Genomic DNA, 23,015 nt, shown 5'->3' with positions numbered 1-23,015 from the left:
TTAACACTGACACTCTCAGTCAATTACACTGACACATCCACTGTCCATAACACTAACACTGACACACTCAGTCTATCACACTGACACTGACACACCCACTCTCCATAACACCAACACGGACACACTCTGTCAATCACACTAGCACTGACACACCCACTGTCCACAACACTAACACACTCAGTCCTCACACTGACACTGACACTCTCAGTGTATCACATTTACACTGACACACCCACGGTTCATAACACTAACAGTGACACACTCAATCACACTGACACTGACACACCCACTGTCCATAACACAAACGCTGACACGCTCAGTATATCACACTAACGCTGATACACCCACTGTCCATAACACTAACGCTGACACTGACACACCCAATGTCCATAACACTAACACTGTCACATTCAGTCTATCACACTAGCACTGACATACCCTCTGTCCATAACAGTAACACACTCAGTCCTCACACTGACACTGACACACTCAGTCTATCACACTGACACACCCACCGTCCATAACTCCAACACTGATGCACTTAGTCTATCACACTAGCACACTGACACACCCACTGTCCATGACACTGAGACTGACACACCCACTCTCCATAACACTAACACTGGTACACCCACCGTCCATAACTCCAACACTGACGCACTCAGTCTATCATACTGACACTAACACACCCACTGTCCATAACACCAACACAGACACACTTTGTCTATCACACTAGCACACTGACACACCCACTGCCCATAACATTAACACTGACACACATAGTCCATCACACTGGCACACCCACCGTCCATAACACTAACACTGACGCACTCAGTCTATCACACTAGCACTGACACACCCACTCTCCATAACACTAACACTGATACACAGACGTCTATCACCCTGACACTGACACACTCAGTCCGTCACACTCAGTCTATCACACTAGTACGGACACACCCACTGTCCATAACACAAACACTGATACACTCAGTCTATCACACTAACAGTGACACATGCAGTGTATCACACTAACACTGACACACTCAGGCTATCACGCTAGCACTGACACACCCGCTGTCCATAACACTATCACACTCAGTCCTCACACTAACACTCTCAGTCTATCACATTTACACTGACACACCCACTCTCCATAACACTAACAGTGACACACTCAGTCTATCACACTGACACTGACACACTCAGACTATCACACGAGCACTGACACACCCTCTGTCTATAACACTAACACACTCAGTCCTCACACTAACACTCTCAGTCTATCACATTTACAGTGACACACCCACTCTCCATAACACTAACAGTTACACACTCGGTCTATCACACTAACACTGACACACCCATTGTCCATAACACTAACACTGATACACTCAGTCTTCACACTGACACTGACACACCCATTCTCCATAACACTAACACTGACACACACAGTCTACCACACTAACACTGACACAACCACTCTCCATAACACTAACACACTCAGTCCTCACACTGACACTCTCAGTCTATCACATTTACACTGACACACCCATTCTCCATAACACTGTGACACACTCAATCACACTGACACTGACACACCCACTGTCCATAACACAAACACTGGCACTGACACACCCAATGTCCAAAACACAAACACTGACACACTCAGTCTATCACACTAACACTGGCACACGCAGTGTATCACACTTGCACTGACACACCCTCTGTCCATAACACTAACACACTCAGTCCTCACACTGACACTGACACTCTCAGTCTATCACATTTACACGGACACACACACTCTCCATAACACGAACACTGACACACTCAGTCTATCACACTGACACTGACACACTCACTCTCCATAACACTAACACTGGCACACTCATTCTATCACACTAGCACACTGACACACCCACTGCCCATTACATTAACACTGACACATTCAGTCTATCACACTAACACTGACACACTCTGTCTATCACACTGACACTGACACACCCACTGCCTAAAACATTAACACTGACACTCTCAGTCAATTACACTGACACATCCACTGTCCATAACACTAACACTGACACACTCAGTCAATTACACTGACACATCCACTCTGCAAATGTGTTGCTGGTCAAAGCACAGCAGGCCAGGCAGCATCTCAGGAATAGAGAATTCGACGTTTCGAGCATAAGCCCTTCATCCACTGTCCATAACACTAACACTGACACACTCAGTCTATCACACTGACACTGACACACCCACTCTCCATAACACCAACACGGACACACTCAGTCAATCACACTAGCACTGGCACACCCACTGTCCACAACACTAACACACTCAGTCCTCACACTGACACTGACACTCTCAGTGTATCACATTTACACTGACACACCCACGGTTCATAACACTAACAGTGACACACTCAATCACACTGACACTGACACACCCACTGTCCATAACACAAACGCTGACACGCTCAGTATATCACACTAACGCTGATACACCCACTGTCCATAACACTAACGCTGACACTGACACACCCAATGTCCATAACACTAACACTGTCACATTCAGTCTATCACACTAGCACTGACATACCCTCTGTCCATAACAGTAACACACTCAGTCCTCACACTGACACTGACACACTCAGTCTATCACACTGACACACCCACCGTCCATAACTCCAACACTGACGCACTTAGTCTATCACACTAGCACACTGACACACCCACTGTCTATGACACTGAGACTGACACACCCACTCTCCATAACACTAACACTGATACACCCACCGTCCATAACTCCAACACTGACGCACTCAGTCTATCATACTGACACTAACACACCCACTGTCCATAACACCAACACAGACACACTTTGTCTATCACACTAGCACACTGACACACACATTCTATCACACTAGCACACTGACACACCCACTGCCCATAACATTAACACTGACACACACAGTCCGTCACACTGGCACACCCACCGTCCATAACACTAACACTGACGCACTCAGTCTATCACACTAGCACTGACACACCCACTCTCCATAACACTAACACTGATACACAGACGTCTATCACCCTGACACTGACACACTCAGTCCATCACACTCAGTCTATCACACTAGTACGGACACACCCACTGTCCATAACACAAACACTGATACACTCAGTCTATCACACTAACAGTGACACATGCAGTGTATCACACTAACACTGACACACTCAGTCTATCACGCTAGCACTGACACACCCTCTGTCCATAACACTAACACACTCAGTCCTCACACTGACACAGACACACTAGCACTGACACACCCGCTGTCCATAACACTATCACACTCAGTCCTCACACTGACACTCTCAGTCTATCACATTTACACTGACACACCCACTCTCCATAACACTAACAGTGACGCACTCAGTCTATCACACTGACACTGACACACCCACTCTCCATAACACTAACACTGCCACACTCATTCTATCACACTAGCACACTGACACACCCACTGCCCATAACATTAACACTGACACACACAGTCCGTCACACTGACACACACACCGTCCATAACACCAACAAGGATGCACTCAGTCTATCACACTAGCAATGACACACCCACTCTCCATAACACTAACACTGACACACTCACGTCTATCACCCTGACACTGACACACTCAGTCCGTCACACTCGGTCTATCATACTAGCACTGACACACCCACTGTCCATAACACTAACACTGACACACCCAATGTCCACAACACAAACACTGACACACTCAGTCTATCACACTAACACTGACACACGCAGTGTCTTACACTGACACTGACATACTCAGACTATCACACTAGCACTGACACACCCTCTGTCTATAACACTAACACACTCAGTCTTCACACTGACATTCTCAGCCTATCACATTTACACTGACACACCCACTCTCCATAACACTAACACTAACACACTAAGTCTATCACACTAGCACTGACACACCCATTGTCCATAACACTAACTCTGACACACTCAGTCTATCACACTGACACTGACACACCCATTCTCCATAACACTAACACTGACACACTCAGCCTATCACACTGACACTGACACACCCATTGTCCATAACACTAACACTTACACACTCAGTCCATCACACTAACACTGACACACCCTCTGTCCATAACACTAACACACTCAGTCCTCACATTGACACTCTCAGTCTATCATATTTACACTGATACACACACTCTCCATAACACTGTGACACACTCAATCACACTGACACTGACATACCCACTGTCCATAACACAAACACTGACCCACTCAGTCTATGACACTAATACTGACACACGCAGTGTATCACACTGACAGTGACACACCCACTGTGCATAACACTGACACTGACACACTCAGTCTATCACACTAGCACTGACACACCCTGTGTCCATAACACTAACACACTCAGTCCTCACACTGACACTGACAGACACACACACTCTCCATAACACTAACAGTTACACACTCAGTCTATCACACTAGCACTGACACACCCACTCTCCATAACACTAACACTGACACACTCATTCTATCACACTAGCACACTGACACACCCACTGCCCATAACATTAACACTGACACACTCAGTCCGTCACACTGACGCACCCACTGTCCATAACACTAACACTGACACACTCAGTCTATCACACCGACACTGACACACCCTCTGTCCATAACACTAACACTGACACACTCAGTCTATCACACCGACACTGACACACCCTCTGTCCATAACACTAACACACTCAGTCCTCACATTGACACTCTCAGTCTATCACATTTACACTGACACACCCACTCTCCATAACATTGTGACACACTTAATCACACTGACACTGACACACCCACTGTCCATAACACAAACACTGACAGACTCAGTCTATGACACTAACACTGACACATGCAATGTATCACACTGACACTGACACACCCACTGTCCATAACACTGACACTGACACAGACACACTCAGTCTATCACACTAGCACTGACACATCCTCTGTCCATAACACTAACACACTCAGTCCTCACACTAATACCCTCAGTCTATCACATTTACACTGACATACCCACTCTCCATAACACTAACATTGACATACTCAGTCCATCACACTGACACACCCACTGTCCATAACACTAACACTGACACACTCAGTCTATCACACTGACACTGACACACCCATTGTCCATAACACAAACACATACACACTCAGTCTATCACACTGACACTGACACACCCTCTGTCCATAACACTAACACTGACACACGCAGTGTATCACACTGACACACACACTCTATCACACTAGCACACTGACACACCCACTGCTCATAACATTAACACTGACACACTCAGTCTGTCATACTGACACACCCATTGTCCATAACTCTAACACTGACACACTCAGTCTATCACACTAGCACACGGTCACACCCTCTCTCCATAACACTAACACTGACACACTCAGTCTGTCACACTGACACACCCATTGTCCATAACACTAACACTTACACACTCAGTCTATCACACTAACACTGACACAACCTCTGTCCACAACACTAACACACTCAGTCCTCACACTGACACTCTCAGTCTATCACATTTACACTGACACACCCACTCTCCATCACACGGTGACACACTCAATCACACTGACACTGACACACACACTGTCCATAACACAAACACTGACACTGCCACACTCAATGTCCAAAACACAAACACTGACACACTCAGTCGATCACACTAACACTGGCACACGCAGTGTATCACACTTGCACTGACACACCCTCTGTCCATAACACTAACACACTCAGTCCTCACACTGACACTGACACTCTCAGTCTATCACATTTACACTGACACACCCACTCTCCATAACACTAACAGTGACACACTCATTCTATCACACTAGCACACTGACACACCCAATGCCCATAACATTAACACTGACACACTCAGTCCGTCACACTGACGCACCCACTGTCCATAACTCTGACACTGACGCACTCAGTCTATCACACTAGCACCGACACACTCAGTCTATCACACTGACACTGACACACCCATTGTCCATAACACTAACACTGACACACGCAGTGTATCACACTGACACATTCACTCTATCACACTAGCACTGACACACCCTCTGTCCATAACACTAACACTGATACACAGACGTCTATCACCCTGACACTGACACACTCAGTCCGTCACACTCAGTCTATCACACTAGTACGGACACACCCACTGTCCATAACACAAACACTGATACACTCAGTCTATCACACTAACAGTGACACATGCAGTGTATCACACTAACACTGACACACTCAGTCTATCACGCTAGCACTGACACACCCTCTGTCCATAACACTAACACACTCAGTCCTCACACTGACACAGACACACTAGCACTGACACACCCGCTGTCCATAACACTATCACACTCAGTCCTCACACTGACACTCTCAGTCTATCACATTTACACTGACACACCCACTCTCCATAACACTAACAGTGACGCACTCAGTCTATCACACTGACACTGACACACCCACTCTCCATAACACTAACACTGCCACACTCATTCTATCACACTAGCACACTGACACACCCACTGCCCATAACATTAACACTGACACACACAGTCCGTCACACTGACACACACACCGTCCATAACACCAACAAGGATGCACTCAGTCTATCACACTAGCAATGACACACCCACTCTCCATAACACTAACACTGACACACTCACGTCTATCACCCTGACACTGACACACTCAGTCCGTCACACTCGGTCTATCATACTAGCACTGACACACCCACTGTCCATAACACTAACACTGACACTGACACACCCAATGTCCACAACACAAACACTGACACACTCAGTCTATCACACTAACACTGACACACGCAGTGTCTTACACTGACACTGACATACTCAGACTATCACACTAGCACTGACACACCCTCTGTCTATAACACTAACACACTCAGTCTTCACACTGACATTCTCAGTCTATCACATTTACACTGACACACCCACTCTCCATAACACTAACACTAACACACTAAGTCTATCACACTAGCACTGACACACCCATTGTCCATAACACTAACTCTGACACACTCAGTCTATCACACTGACAGACACACCCATTCTCCATAACACTAACACTGACACACTCAGCCTATCACACTGACACTGACACACCCATTGTCCATAACACTAACACTTACACACTCAGTCCATCACACTAACACTGACACACCCTCTGTCCATAACACTAACACACTCAGTCCTCACATTGACACTCTCAGTCTATCATATTTACACTGATACACACACTCTCCATAACACTGTGACACACTCAATCACACTGACACTGACATACCCACTGTCCATAACACAAATACTGACACACGCAGTGTATCACACTGACAGTGACACACCCACTGTGCATAACACTGACACTGACACACTCAGTCTATCACACTAGCACTGACACACCCTGTGTCCATAACACTAACACACTCAGTCCTCACACTGACACTGACAGACACACACACTCTCCATAACACTAACAGTTACACACTCAGTCTATCACACTAGCACTGACACACCCACTCTCCATAACACTAACACTGACACACTCATTCTATCACACTAGCACACTGACACACCCACTGCCCATAACATTAACACTGACACACTCAGTCCGTCACACTGACGCACCCACTGTCCATAACACTAACACTGACACACTCAGTCTATCACACCGACACTGACACACCCTCTGTCCATAACACTAACACTGACACACTCAGTCTATCACACCGACACTGACACACCCTCTGTCCATAACACTAACACACTCAGTCCTCACATTGACACTCTCAGTCTATCACATTTACACTGACACACCCACTCTCCATAACATTGTGACACACTTAATCACACTGACACTGACACACCCACTGTCCATAACACAAACACTGACAGACTCAGTCTATGACACTAACACTGACACATGCAATGTATCACACTGACACTGACACACCCACTGTCCATAACACTGACACTGACACAGACACACTCAGTCTATCACACTAGCACTGACACATCCTCTGTCCATAACACTAACACACTCAGTCCTCACACTAATACCCTCAGTCTATCACATTTACACTGACATACCCACTCTCCATAACACTAACATTGACACACTCAGTCTATCACACTGACACTGACACACCCACTCTCCATAACACTAACACTGACACACTCAGTCCATCACACTGACACACCCACTGTCCATAACACTAACACTGACACACTCAGTCTATCACACTGACACTGACACACCCATTGTCCATAACACAAACACATACACACTCAGTCTATCACACTGACACTGACACACCCTCTGTCCATAACACTAACACTGACACACGCAGTGTATCACACTGACACACACACTCTATCACACTAGCACACTGACACACCCACTGCTCATAACATTAACACTGACACACTCAGTCTGTCATACTGACACACCCATTGTCCATAACTCTAACACTGACACACTCAGTCTATCACACTAGCACACGGTCACACCCTCTCTCCATAACACTAACACTGACACACTCAGTCTATCACACTAGCACTGACATACCCACTGTCCATAACACTAATACTGACACACTCAGTCTGTCACACTGACACACCCATTGTCCATAACACTAACACTTACACACTCAGTCTATCACACTAACACTGACACAACCTCTGTCCACAACACTAACACACTCAGTCCTCACACTGACACTCTCAGTCTATCACATTTACACTGACACACCCACTCTCCATCACACGGTGACACACTCAATCACACTGACACTGACACACACACTGTCCATAACACAAACACTGACACTGCCACACTCAATGTCCAAAACACAAACACTGACACACTCAGTCGATCACACTAACACTGGCACACGCAGTGTATCACACTTGCACTGACACACCCTCTGTCCATAACACTAACACACTCAGTCCTCACACTGACACTGACACTCTCAGTCTATCACATTTACACTGACACACCCACTCTCCATAACACTAACAGTGACACACTCATTCTATCACACTAGCACACTGACACACCCAATGCCCATAACATTAACACTGACACACTCAGTCCGTCACACTGACGCACCCACTGTCCATAACTCTGACACTGATGCACTCAGTCTATCACACTAGCACCGACACACTCAGTCTATCACACTGACACTGACACACCCATTGTCCATAACACTAACACTGACACACGCAGTGTATCACACTGACACATTCACTCTATCACACTAGCACTGACACACCCTCTGTCCATAACACTAACACACTCAGTCCTCACACTGACACTCTCAGTCTATCACATTTACACTGACACATCCACTCTCCATAACATTGTGACACACTCAATCACACTGACACTGACACACCCACTGTCCATAACACAAACACTGACACTGACACACCCAATGTCCATAACACAAACACTGACAAACTCAGTCTATGACACTAACACACGCAGTGTATCACACTAACACTGACACACCCACTGTCCATAACACTGACACTGACACACTCAGTCTATCACACTAGCACTGACACATCTTCTGTCCATAACACTAACACACTCAGTCCTCACACTAACACTCTCAGTCTATCACATTTACACTGACACACCCACTCTCCATAACACTAACATTGACGCACTCAGTCTATCACACTAGCACTGACACACCCTCTGTCTACAACACTAACACACTCAGTCCTCACACTGACACTGACACTCTCAGTCTATCACATTTACACTGACACACCCACTCTCCATAACACTAACAGTGACACACTCAGTCGATCACATTTACACTGACACACCCACTCTCCATAACACTAACAGTGACACACTCATTCTATCACACTAGCACACTGACACACTCAATGCCCATAACATTAACACTGACACACTCAGTCCGTCACACTGACGCACCCACTGTCCATAACTCTGACACTGACGCACTCAGTCTATCACACTAGCACCGACACACTCAGTCTATCACACTGACACTGACACACCCATTGTCCATAATACTAACACTGACACACGCAGTGTATCACACTGACACACTCACTCTATCACACTAGCACTGACACACCCTCTGTCCATAACACTAACACACTCAGTCCTCACACTGACACTCTCACCTATCACATTTACACTGACACATCCACTCTCCATAACATTGTGACACACTCAATCACACTGACACTGACACACCCACTGTCCATAACACAAACACTGACACTGACACACCCAATGTCCATAACACAAACACTGACAGACTCAGTCTATGACACTAACACACGCAGTGTATCACACTAACACTGACACACCCACTGTCCATAACACTGACACTGACACACTCAGTCTATCACACTAGCACTGACACATCTTCTGTCCATAACACTAACACACTCAGTCCTCACACTAACACTCTCAGTCTATCACATTTACACTGACACACCCACTCTCCATAACACTAACATTGACGCACTCAGTCTATCACACTAGCACTGACACACCCTCTGTCTACAACACTAACACACTCAGTCCTCACACTGACACTGACACTCTCAGTCTATCACATTTACACTGACACACCCACTCTCCATAACACTAACAGTGACACACTCAGTCGATCACATTTACACTGACACACCCACTCTCCATAACACTAACAGTGACACACTCATTCTATCACACTAGCACACTGACACACTCAATGCCCATAACATTAACACTGACACACTCAGTCCGTCACACTGACGCACCCACTGTCCATAACTCTGACACTGACGCACTCAGTCTATCACACTAGCACCGACACACTCAGTCTATCACACTGACACTGACACACCCATTGTCCATAATACTAACACTGACACACGCAGTGTATCACACTGACACACTCACTCTATCACACTAGCACTGACACACCCTCTGTCCATAACACTAACACACTCAGTCCTCACACTGACACTCTCACCTATCACATTTACACTGACACATCCACTCTCCATAACATTGTGACACACTCAATCACACTGACACTGACACACCCACTGTCCATAACACAAACACTGACAGACTCAGTCTATGACACTAACACACGCAGTGTATCACACTGACACTGACACACCCACTGTCCATAACACTGACACTGACACACTCAGTCTATCACACTAGCACTGACACATCTTCTGTCCATAACACTAACACACTCAGTCCTCACACTAACACTCTCAGTCTATCACATTTACACTGACACACCCACTCTCCATAACACTAACATTGGCACACTCAGTCTATCACACTGACACTGACACACCCACTGTCCATAACACTAACACTGACACACGCAGTGTATCACACTGACACACTCAATCACACTAGCACTGACACACCCTCTGTCCATAACACTAACACACTCAGTCCTCACACTGACACCCAGTCTATCTCATTTACACTGACACACCCACTCTCCATAACACTGACACTGACACACTCAGTCTATCACACTGACACTCTCAGTCTATCACACTAGCACTGACACACCCTGTGTCCATAACACTAACACACTCAGTCCTCACACTGACACTGACACTCTCAGTCTTTCACATTTATACTGACACACACACTATCCATAACACTAACAGTTACACACTCAGTCTATCACACTGGCACTGACACACCCACTCTCCATAACACTAACACTGACACACTCATTCTATCACACTAGCACACTGACACACCCACTGCCCATAACATTAACACTGACACACTCAGTCCGTCACACTGACACACCCACTGTCCATAACACTAACACTGACACACTCAGTCTATCACACTGACACTGACACACCCATTGTCCATAACACTAACACCTACACACTCAGTCTATCACACTAACACTGACACACCCTCTGTCCATAACACTAACACTGACACACTCAGTGTATCACACTGACACACTCAATCACACTAGCACTGACACACCCTCTGTCCATAACACTAACACACTCAGTCCTCACACTGACACCCAGTCTATCTCATTTACACTGACACACCCACTCTCCATAACACTGACACTGACACACTCAGTCTATCACACTGACACTGACACACTCAGTCTATCACACTAACACTGACACACCCTGTGTCCATAACACTAACACACTCAGTCCTCACACTGACACTGACACTCTCAGTCTATCACATTTATACTGACACACACACTATCCATAACACTAACAGTTACACACTCAGTCTATCACACTGGCACTGACACACCCACTCTTCATAACACTAACACTGACACACTCATTCTATCACACTAGCACACTGACACACCCACTGCCCATAACATTAACACTGACACACTCAGTCCGTCACACTGACACACCCACTGTCCATAACACAAACACTGACACTGACACAACCAATGTCCATAACACAAACACTGACAGACTCAGTCTATGACACTAACACACGCAGTGTATCACACCGACACTGACACACCCACTGTCCATAACACTGACACTGACACACTCAGTCTATCACACTAGCACTGACACATCTTCTGTCCATAACACTAACACACTCAGTCCTCACACTACCACACTCAGTCTATCACACTGACACTGACACACCCATTGTCCATAACACTAACACTGACACACTCAGTGTATCACACTGACACACTCAATCACACTAGCACTGACACACCCTCTGTCCATAACACTAACACACTCAGTCCTCACACTGACACTGACACTCAGTCTATCACATTTACACTGACACACCCACTCTCCATAACACTGTGACATACTCAATCACACTGACACTGACACACCCACTGTCCATAACACTGACACTGACACACTCAGTCTATCACACTAGCACTGACACACCCTGTGTCCATAACACTAACACACTCAGTCCTCACACTGACACTCTCAGTCTATCACATTTACACTGACACACACACTATCCATAACACTAACAGTTACACACTCAGTCTATCACACTGGCACTGACACACCCACTCTCCATTACACTAACACTGACACACTCATTCTATCACACTAGTACACTGACACACTCATTCTATCACGCTAGCACACTGACACTCTCAGTCTATCACATTTACACTGACATACCCACTCTCCATAACACTAACAGTGACGCACTCAGTCTATCACACTGACACTGACACACCCACTGCCCATAACACTAACACTGACACACTCAGTACATCACACTGACACTGACAGACCCACTGCCCATAACATTAACACTGACACACTCTGTCCATCACACTGACACTCCCACCGTCCACGACACTGACACTGACACACTCAGTCTATCACACTAACACTGACACACCCACTGCCCATAACACTAACACTGACACACCCACAGTCCATCACACTGACACTAACACAACCATAGTCCATCACACTAACACTGACACACTCACCGTCCATGACACTAACACTGACACACCCACCGTCCATGAGACTAACGAAGGGCTTTCCTGAAGAAGGGCTCATGCCCGAACCGTTGACTCTCCTGCTCCTTGCTGCTGCCTGACCCACTGTGCTTTTCCAGCAACACACTCTCAACTCTGATACTCCAGCATCTGCAGTCCTCACTTTCTCCTAATGTTGACATACCCATAGTCCACCGCACTAACACACACCAACAATCCATCAAACAAACACTATCACTCCAATCCATCAGACAAACGTTGACACATTCACAGTCAGTCACACTCATTTACACACTCACAGTCTGTTACTCAATCACGGACACATCCACAGTCCATTACAGTAACATTGGCATACCCAATGTGTTAGTGACATTCTCAATCCCTGCCACATTCCCTTCTCCAGAGCCTCACCCACCTTCCTGTGGCTTAACCCTCTCCCAGGCCACACCCTCTCAGTGACCACCCAGTCTCTACCCCACCCTCTTCCCCCTGGGGCTGTATCCTCCAGGGCCTCTCCCCCAAACCCTCTGGAGCATCTCCTTGGGGCTCACCCCCATTCACCTTGGGCTCTCTCCAATCCCTCCCCCGGCTCTCTCTTGTCCCCCGGGGTTCTCTCCCCAACCCTTCCCCTTGGGCTCCCTCTCTCTCCCCGGGGTTCTCTCCCCATCTGTCTCCCCGGGACTCTCTCCCCCCCTTTCTCCCCTCCCTCCCCGGGGCTCTCTCCCCGGGACTCTCTCCCGCTCCATCTCCCGGGGCTCTCTCCCTGGGACTCTCTCCCCTCCCCTTGGGGCTCTCTCCCTCTCCCTGGGGCTCTCTCCCCTCCCCCTTGGGCTCTCTTCCCCCTCTCTCTCCCTGGGGACTCTCCCTCCCTCTCTCTCCCCGGGACTCTTTCCCCCCCCCCCTCTCTCCCTGGGGACTCTTCCCCCCTTCTCCCTGGGGGCTCCCTCTTCCCCCCCCTCTCCCTGGGACTCTCCCCTCCCCCCGGGGGTTCTCTCCCCCTCTCTCTCTCTCCCTGGGGGCCCTCTCCATCTCTCCCTGGGGGCTCCCTCTCTCCCCCTCTTGGGGCTCTCCCCCCTCTCTCCCTGGGGGCTCCCCCCCCGATGCCCACACGCCTTGCCCGGGGACTGGGTACCAGTTCCCTCACCTCCCGGTCATGCTGCTGGGTTGCCGGTTCCCCGCTCTCCCGGTCCCTGGGCAGCTCACGGAGTTGCAGCCGAGTCTGAAGCAAGTGTTTCCAGCCCAAAAAAGGAGGGATCGGAGCGGAACGGCGCTGCTTGGCAGACAGTCCGCCCTCCCTCCCTCCCCAGACACGGGGCTGGGATAAACACCGCAGCTTTCCCCTGAGCCAGGCTCTGCTGGGAGTGAATCCCTGCCAAAGCGGTGTCCCAGCAGAGCTCCAGCAGCTGGGGAGGGGGGGACGGTGTGAACCGTGCCTGCTCTCTGCAGCACTTGGGGTAATGTCAGCTCACCCAGTCCGGGGTTAAATCCCGGGGATTGACCAGGGAGCAATTCAAACCCCGGACAGGGGGAGCTGCACCACCCCCTCCCCCTCCCCCTTCACTGGGCTCAGTGACCCCCGCGGTGCAGTCACACACCAGCCTGCCCCCACCATCCAAACCCCCTTCAGCTCTCACACAGGGGTGCCTGGGGGGATGCACACCGTCACAGGAGGTCAGGGCTGGGCTGAGCTGGACTGGACTAAGCTATACTGGTCTGAACTGTACTGGTCTGGGCTGAGCTGTACTGGACTTAGCTGTGCTGATCTGTGCTGTGCTGGACTGTACCGGGCTGTGCTGAGCTGTCTGGGCTGGGCTGTGAAGACTAGAGTGGTGCTGGAAAAGAGCCGATGTTTCGGGCAAAAGCCCTTCATCAGGAATTCCCTTCACCAGAACCTTCCTGACGAAGGACTTTTCCCTGAAACGTCGATTTTCCTGCTCCTCGGATGCTGCCTGACCTGCTGTGCTTTTCCAGCACCGCTCTAATCTTGACTCTGATCTCCAGCATCTGCAGTCCTCACTTTTGCCTGGCCTCAGCTGGGTTGTACCATCCTGTGCTAAGCTAGGCTGTGCTGGGCTGCACTGGTCTGTGCTGAGCTGAGCTGGGCTGTACTGATCTGTCCTGGGCTGAGCTGGACTGTGCTGAGTTGGGCTGTACTGGTCTGTGCTGGGCTATACTGGTCTGTCCTGGGAGAAAGTGAGGACTGCAGATGCTGGATCAGAGCTGAAAATATTGTTGCTGGAAAAGTGCAGCAGGTCAGGCAGCATCCAAGGAGCAGAAGAATCGACGTTTCGGGCATGAGCCCTTCTTCAGGAATGAGGAAAGTGCGAAGCAGGCTAAGATAAAAGGTAGGGAGGAGGGTCTTGGGGGAGGGGCGTTGGGAATGCAATAGGTGGAAGGAGGTCAAAGGTGAGGGTGATAGGCCGGAGAGGGGGTGGGGTCGGAGAGGTCAGGAAGAAGATTGCAGGTTAGGAAGGTCGGGACTGAGATAAGGTGGGGGGAGGGGAAATGAGAAAGCTGGAGAAATCTGTATTCATCCCTTGTGGTTGGAGGGTTCCTAGGCGGAAGATGAGGTGCTCTTCCTCCAGGCCAGATCTCCAAACAGTCACAGATATGTGCAATACATAATTCTCCATCAGCTAAAATGCCCAAACTGTTAAATGAACAGATATTGAATTGGTTAAATCTGAAAATCAAGAAGGAGCAAACATAGGGAGCAAAGCTTAGTCTTATAAAAAAAAATCTCAGCACTAATTTAACTAGTTGCTCACACCAGTTTTTCTGATTGTTTTCCTTATGTTCCCGGCCAGGCAGAAAGAAATGAACGAATTCCTTCACATCAACGTCGTTCAATTGCTGTGAAAATCAAACTCCCCCACAAGTAAGATGGTACTCCAAAATGCAGCCAGAAGAAATTCCATGATGAGAGACGAGAGAAGCTGGGAATTTCCTGCACTTGTGCCAGTTGAACTGAATCTGAAAGATTTTTGTTCTATCCCTTATGGAACTTGTACAGAGCAGTTCCTTAACAGGGGATAGCTGGCCTCACTGAAAGATGAATGACTGTCTTTGGGAGGAATTAGTCAGTTGTTTTAGTTTGTGGTTTCTCAGTTCCACAATCATGCAGCACAAACATAGTCACCATCTCTTGAGGTGATAGTAAAGTCTCTTATCTATTGTTAATTTAATGTCAAAAATCACAATACCAGGTTATAGTCCAACAAGTTTACTTGAAATTGCAAACTTTCGGAGCCCCTGCTCCTTCCTCGGGCAGCTGGTGAGAGAGAAGACATCGGACACAGAATTTGTAGGTAAAAGATCAGAGGGTCATATAACTTATGTGAATGCATTGAACAAACCGAGATGGCTGTTAAGTCTTTAGTCAGTTAGAATGGAGGTGCATAATAATTCCAATTGATTAATATGTAAATCCCAGAATTTCTTTCAAGTCACTGCCCCAAGGTAACTTCAGGTTTTATCAGAATCAAGGTGACAACTCGGGTCAGACAATGCGTGTGAGGCCCTGTTTCAAGTCTGTTTGTACCTTATCCCGGAACCAGACTGGTTTTATTTCCAAAGTAGGAATTTATAAAATGCTACACTGACTGTCATTTGATAGTCATCTGGGTTTGTTGACTATCTTTGCATAAGTTGGAGGACCCTTTGATCTTTTACTTACAAATTCTGTGACTGATGTATTCTCTCTCAGTAGCTGTGCGAGGAAGGAGTGCAGGCTCCAAAAGCTTGCCGTTTCAAATACTATAACCTGGTGTTGTGTGATTTTAAACTTTGCCCACCCCAGCCCAACACCGGCACTTCCATACTATTTTAATGTAACTTGTTCGTCACATTCATGCCTCTTCTGCTGATGATCCATTAGTGGTTAACTCTTTGCTATTTAATACTAGCAAGCACTACAAACTAGCAATTGAAGGAGGCTTGGAGGTAGAAAATCTACTCAAATAAGTGGCTCACAGAACCAGCTGTCAGCTGTAAGCATCTCTCCCAAGTGACCTGCACACCAATGACCTCATAAGCCACACTGAGTGTGTGACAGATTCAGAATGACACAGGCATCATGCAAGCTGCAGCTTTCAGTGTTCCTAACTCAGAGCCGACAGCAACAAAGGAGGAGAAGATGGATAAATAACTGGTGCAGGAAGTTAAAAAAGGTTTAATATTTTCCATGGTTTATACCATGAGTCATAAACTTCAAAAATGCTGTCAGTTGGCAAGGTTGAATGCTATTGGCAGATCTTCCCATTGCTGAGGTTAATGATGCTGGACTTGGATTTATGATTTCTTATGGCATATGTGAAGCTATTGATGCGCTTGTCTAAGAATATCTTAAGATCATTCCTTTTACTCTAAAAAAATAGTTTAGCTGTTTATCCAAAAGTGACTGGTCAATTTACTTTCTTGGCAGCTGTACAAGAAAAGGCATTGAAAATTACTTCATTGAAGGAGCCCTCCAATGTCAATACTTGCCTTGGAGACATGACAGCAGGTATTATGGTAAATCTCTAAGGAAGTCTGATACCATAGATCCATGAATCCAGTTACAAAGAATCTCAGAACCCAAGTGTCAGATTCAATTGGGGCACTCTGCTTCAAGTTGTTAAGACAGTCAGTAATTAGCATTTCTACCTCTTAAAACTGTAGCACAGCCATCAGATCCAATACTCTAAAGTGTAATTTCGAAGATGGAGAGGAATTGACGCATCTTGATAGTATTTTGTCAGTTTCAGTTATCAAAGTGTAACTCAATGCAACCTTTTGAGGTAGGATTTTGATTGCAGTTTGAGCACAGGAATTCTACCTCAGCCTGTCTCCTTCAACAGGTCCAAACATTTCACTGGCTCTTCTTAACCGTCTGATTGGGACTTCTGGGTCATTTTTATCCACAGAAAGGAGCTGACAAAAGAGCTTGCTTTAACTTTTGGCTTATTTCATGCAAAGTGGGGATTCGCACATAAGCAGGAGGGCTGGAAACGCTGGTCAGTTTGGCTTTGATGAAAATAAGCCAGTTTGTCTGAGCCGAACCGAATGCACAGCCCCGACTGACTCCGTTTCCGTGTCTCCAGATCCAGGTGTTTACCAGGCCCCACCTTTTGGAAGTGATACACAAGGTAATAAAATGAGTGAGAGCCACACAAATTGTCAGTCATTTTTGGCCAGGCCCAGAGACAGTGCAGATTAGTTAGGGTTTAGCTTCAATCAAGCTAACTGACCCAGTGACGTGGGGAAGTGAAGTGTACTCACTCTATTTTTATATTATGTTCAAAAATGCTGTGCCTATTGAAGATGTTGAGTCCAATCACTTTATGTTCACTGACTACAAAATAAAGCAGCTTAGCAATTCATTTCTGGCTTTATCTTCCAAAGTGTTTTCTCAGTTGGCCCCTCATAAGACTTCAGAGTCAGATGAAATCAAGTTGCAAAAGGATACTATCATTACACCATTAATTACGCTGTCATAGAGACGTACAGCATGGAAACAGATCCTTCGATCCAACCCGTCCATGCCAACCAGATATCCCAACCCACCTAGTCCCACCTGCCAGCACTTGGCCCATATCCCTCTAAACCCTTCCTATTCATATACCTGTCCAGATGGCTTTTAAATGTTGCAATTGTACCAGCCTTCACCACTTCCTCTGGCAGCTCATTCCATACCGCCCTCTGCGTGAAAAGGTTCCTCCTTAGGCCCCTTTTATATCTTTCCCCTCTCACCCTAAACCTATGCCCTCTAGTTCTGGACTCCCCCACTTTGTCTGTTTATCATATCCAAGCCCCTTATGATTTTATAAACCTCTATAAGGTCACCCCTCAGCCTTCGATGCTCCAGGGGAAACAGCCCCAAGCCTGTTCTGCCTCTCCTTGTAGCTCAAATCCTCCAACCCTGGCAACATCCTTGTGAATCTTTTCTGAACCCTTTCAAGCTTCACAACATCTTTCCGATAGGAAGGAGACCAGAATCGCATGCAATATTCCAACAGTGGCCTAACCAACCTCCCGTACAGTTGCAATGTGACCTCCCAACCCCTATACTCAATATTCTGACCAATAAAAGGTGTACTAAATGCCTGTTGGTCAGGTATCAGATAATGTAGACACATCCTTAAACACAAGACTGTCAGAGCATGCAGGGGAATGACTGGCACCACTGCACCAATAAGAATATTGGAGGTAAACCTGTAACTTTTGTAATTATTGCTTTTGCTCCCATGAAATCACTGAAGGTTTTACCTTAAAGTTAAAAGGTACTTGTTTATAACTTGCTTTAGATGAGAAAACATGTAGATTGGAAAGGATTAGCAAGTTGGAAGAGAAGCAACGGAGGGGAAAGGCGGGTTGACTTAGTGCTATTCTGAGAGAGGTTTGCCAAAGTAGAATGACTTGCACAGGCATCAGCTTTACTTTATTATGGAAAAGATCTTCCCTTGTGTCCCCTGTGTCAATAAAATTCAGGATTCCTGAGAGTAAAGAATGACTTGCCAAATTAAGGAAGCAACAAGTGTAATTTACACTGGATAGGTTCATGCAATGATGTGGAGATGCTGGTCTTGAATTGGGGTGGACAAAGTCAGAAGATGCATGACACCAGGTTATAGTCCAACAGATTTATTTGAAACTGTAAGCTTTCGAAGCATTGCTCCTTTGTTAGGTAAAGACTGACGAAGGAGCAGTGCTCTGAAAGCTTCAAGTAAACTGGTGGAAAATAATCAAGCTCACACAAAGCAGTCCATGATATCCAGTGCGACCTATGTCAAGGTAGATTGAAAGGACAATTTTAGTGACTAGTTACTGGCTCAGAAACCACTACCATTCCATATAATTAACAAGCTGACACTAACGTGACCACTTTCTATGCACTTTCTAAAACTCTCCTTGCACTACCAGTCAATACCTGTACTGTTCATACTGCTTGTATTTGTAAAGTTCAGCTCACACCTAATTTGCAATGTTTCTACAAAACCCATACATTTTTTTTGTAATAACAAAAACTGCAGCTGCCTTTGCATCATCAATGAATTATATGCAGGTCAAATAATGTCTTTCTGCTACCATTGCATTGCCAGCAACAATGTATTGCAAGCTGCTATATATTGCAGTACCAAAATAGAACAAAGAACTGCAAACGGTGGAGATCTGAAGCAATGACAGAACTTGCTTGTGAAACTCAGCAGGTCTGGCAGCATTTGTGGGTAGAAAGCAGATTCATGTTTTGAGTCTGGTCACTCTTCATCAAAAGTGCAGTTTCTGCTTTTGTTGTTGTATACTAGCACTATCCCACATCTGCATTTTTGTATTACTGGCACCCATCTCTCGCTGCACTTGTGATTTTGCTGCCCCTACCTGGATGTGAGATGCCTTTACTTTTGCCTGTGACATATTTTGAATAAACTTTGCAATATCCCAGTGTGTGTGGTAACATGGCTCAGATGTTAGTACTCCAAGGATATGAGCACATAACCTAAGCTGACAATTCAATACAGAGGGAGTTCTGTTTTGTCACAAATCTGTTCGATGACACTAAACCAAGGCTCTTTTGCCTGTTGAGGTGAGTGTGACCACAGCCATGGCACTTCCTGGAGGTTGCCATTCCAAAGTTCTCGTCAACATTTGACCCTCAACCAACACCATAGAAACTCTGGTCATTCATGCAGTGTTTCCAAGCTGCCTGTCTGTACTTGCTTTCTGTCTTTTAACATATTTATCCCCTTGGAGTCATCATCAAAACCCATTGACCACACGAGCTTGGCACTACTATGTTCAAACAGCGTCTTGATCTGAATCTGTGGTTCAGACAGGGACCTCACAAGACAGTCAAGCAATGTGTGATGGTGGTGCCTGGGGTGGGTGAAAGGTGGAGCAAAATAAATAAATACAGGCCAGTTTCCATATCGTCTTTTGTTAAACTTTGCACAAATTATATTGTGTAGTCATACAAAATGACACTAGAGACAAACTGTACATGGAGTCAGAGCCACTCTGTTCTGACACATATTCTCTGTGTGTGGGAAAGCTCCAGAGCCCACAACACTAAAACTGCTGGAGTTTAACAACAAACACTGCTGCCAACTGTACAAAAATGAAAAAGGAACGACCGCTGCTTCTTCCGAGGCCAGATCTGCACACTGGCCGCACGCACAAGTTCCACTTGAGAGACTGTTTGGGTCATTGGGGGTCTTCAGTCATATCAATTCTCTGCTGCTGCTGCTTCACTCATCTCCCTCTGCTGCCTCTGGAGGAGCCTCGGCGTGGCCCAGGACCTGAGGCCTTGCCGCTCCTTCCCCAGTTGGGCCCACCCCTAGCTCCACCCCGAGGAGGGGGTCCTGCAGGGCCACTGAATCCGTCGTCTCGGTGAAAACCATCGTGTCGGTCTCCCTCGTGCGAATTGCTACGGCCAGACTTGGGCATGCGGGGCGATGAGGCTGGCCCACTCCGCCCTGTAAAACAATCCATCGCAAGGACATCCGTTAAATGGCATCCTGTGCTTAGCATTTTGTAACAAGCCCTTTCGCAAAGCCAACAGCGACAGTGTGGTGCTAACCTGGTACTGGCAGCAGTGCACGGAACCCGCCTGCGTCAGCGAATTCTGAGACGTTCCAATTCAAGTGAAACATGAGTGAACAAATAACCCCTTGAAGAGGAAAAGCTCCGGTACTTTGTTCAGACACCAGTGACTTTCTCACATCGTTAGTGAAGACCAAATCTTCCACTTTGCCTGCCTCAGCACCCCGATGACAACCTTGGCTGTGCTACTCTGTACACCTTTGTGCGGTAACAGGGAGGCTCACAATCCCTCGCTGCTACTGGACTACTCCATTACTGGATAGAACAAATTAGCAAGAGCTTGGTTTCCACAGCACTCCCTTCTGTTGTAAACCCTAGAAGGGCAGAGGGCGCTGCTTTCATTGTTCAGGCGCCCCAACACTGCGGGTGCAGTCTTGGATGGACACCCACCCAGACCGAAACTCTCTAGCCTCAACCAGGGGACCAGGTCCATCCTAATCCCTTTGATCAGGACTTCCTGCCTCGTCATTTCACAGTCTCCTGCAGGGTGGAAGGGACACAGCGTCTACGTTATGGAATGACGGGGGTTGCTCCCTGTTGGCAGCCAGGAAGTGAGCGGTTCTGGTGAGAATCACTGGCACACTGTCACATCCAGCCAAACCTGGCCATGTGAAGGACAACAAAATGAACTGAAGCTTCATAGTACAGGCCCTTTACATTAAATCACAAGTTATATTCTGAGTAGGGACCTCTCAAATGTTAGATAACCGTGAAACAAATCTAAAAAAATTTGG

General features: G+C 46.9%; 2 protein-coding genes across 3 annotated transcripts in view; both read right to left on the bottom strand.

Moving 5' to 3' along the window:
* LOC132821962 (LIM and senescent cell antigen-like-containing domain protein 2) overlaps positions 1 to 15,003 on the bottom strand; it is a 120,798-nt gene extending 105,795 nt beyond the window's left edge. The window contains exon 1 of one of the 2 annotated variants that reach the window (XM_060834986.1): positions 14,849 to 15,003. In XM_060834986.1, the coding sequence (XP_060690969.1) occupies positions 14,849 to 14,859 (11 nt within the window). In that variant the 5' untranslated portion in view covers positions 14,860 to 15,003. Of the gene's footprint in view, positions 1 to 14,059; positions 14,083 to 14,848 lie in introns of those variants that run through there. The other variant, XM_060834987.1, reaches the window with a different exon arrangement.
* Positions 15,004 to 21,613: 6,610 nt separating this feature from the next.
* Positions 21,614 to 23,015, bottom strand: part of wdr33 (WD repeat domain 33) — a 106,653-nt gene continuing 105,251 nt past the window's right edge. The window contains exon 21 of the mRNA XM_060834982.1: positions 21,614 to 22,154. Coding sequence (XP_060690965.1) covers positions 21,931 to 22,154 — 224 coding nt within the window. The 3' untranslated portion in view covers positions 21,614 to 21,930. The remainder of the gene's footprint in view (positions 22,155 to 23,015) is intronic.

Source organism: Hemiscyllium ocellatum, chromosome 13 (genome assembly GCF_020745735.1).
Source record: "Hemiscyllium ocellatum isolate sHemOce1 chromosome 13, sHemOce1.pat.X.cur, whole genome shotgun sequence".
NCBI classification, from domain to species: domain Eukaryota; kingdom Metazoa; phylum Chordata; class Chondrichthyes; order Orectolobiformes; family Hemiscylliidae; genus Hemiscyllium; species Hemiscyllium ocellatum.
This window is presented reverse-complemented; position numbering and strand designations above follow the sequence as displayed.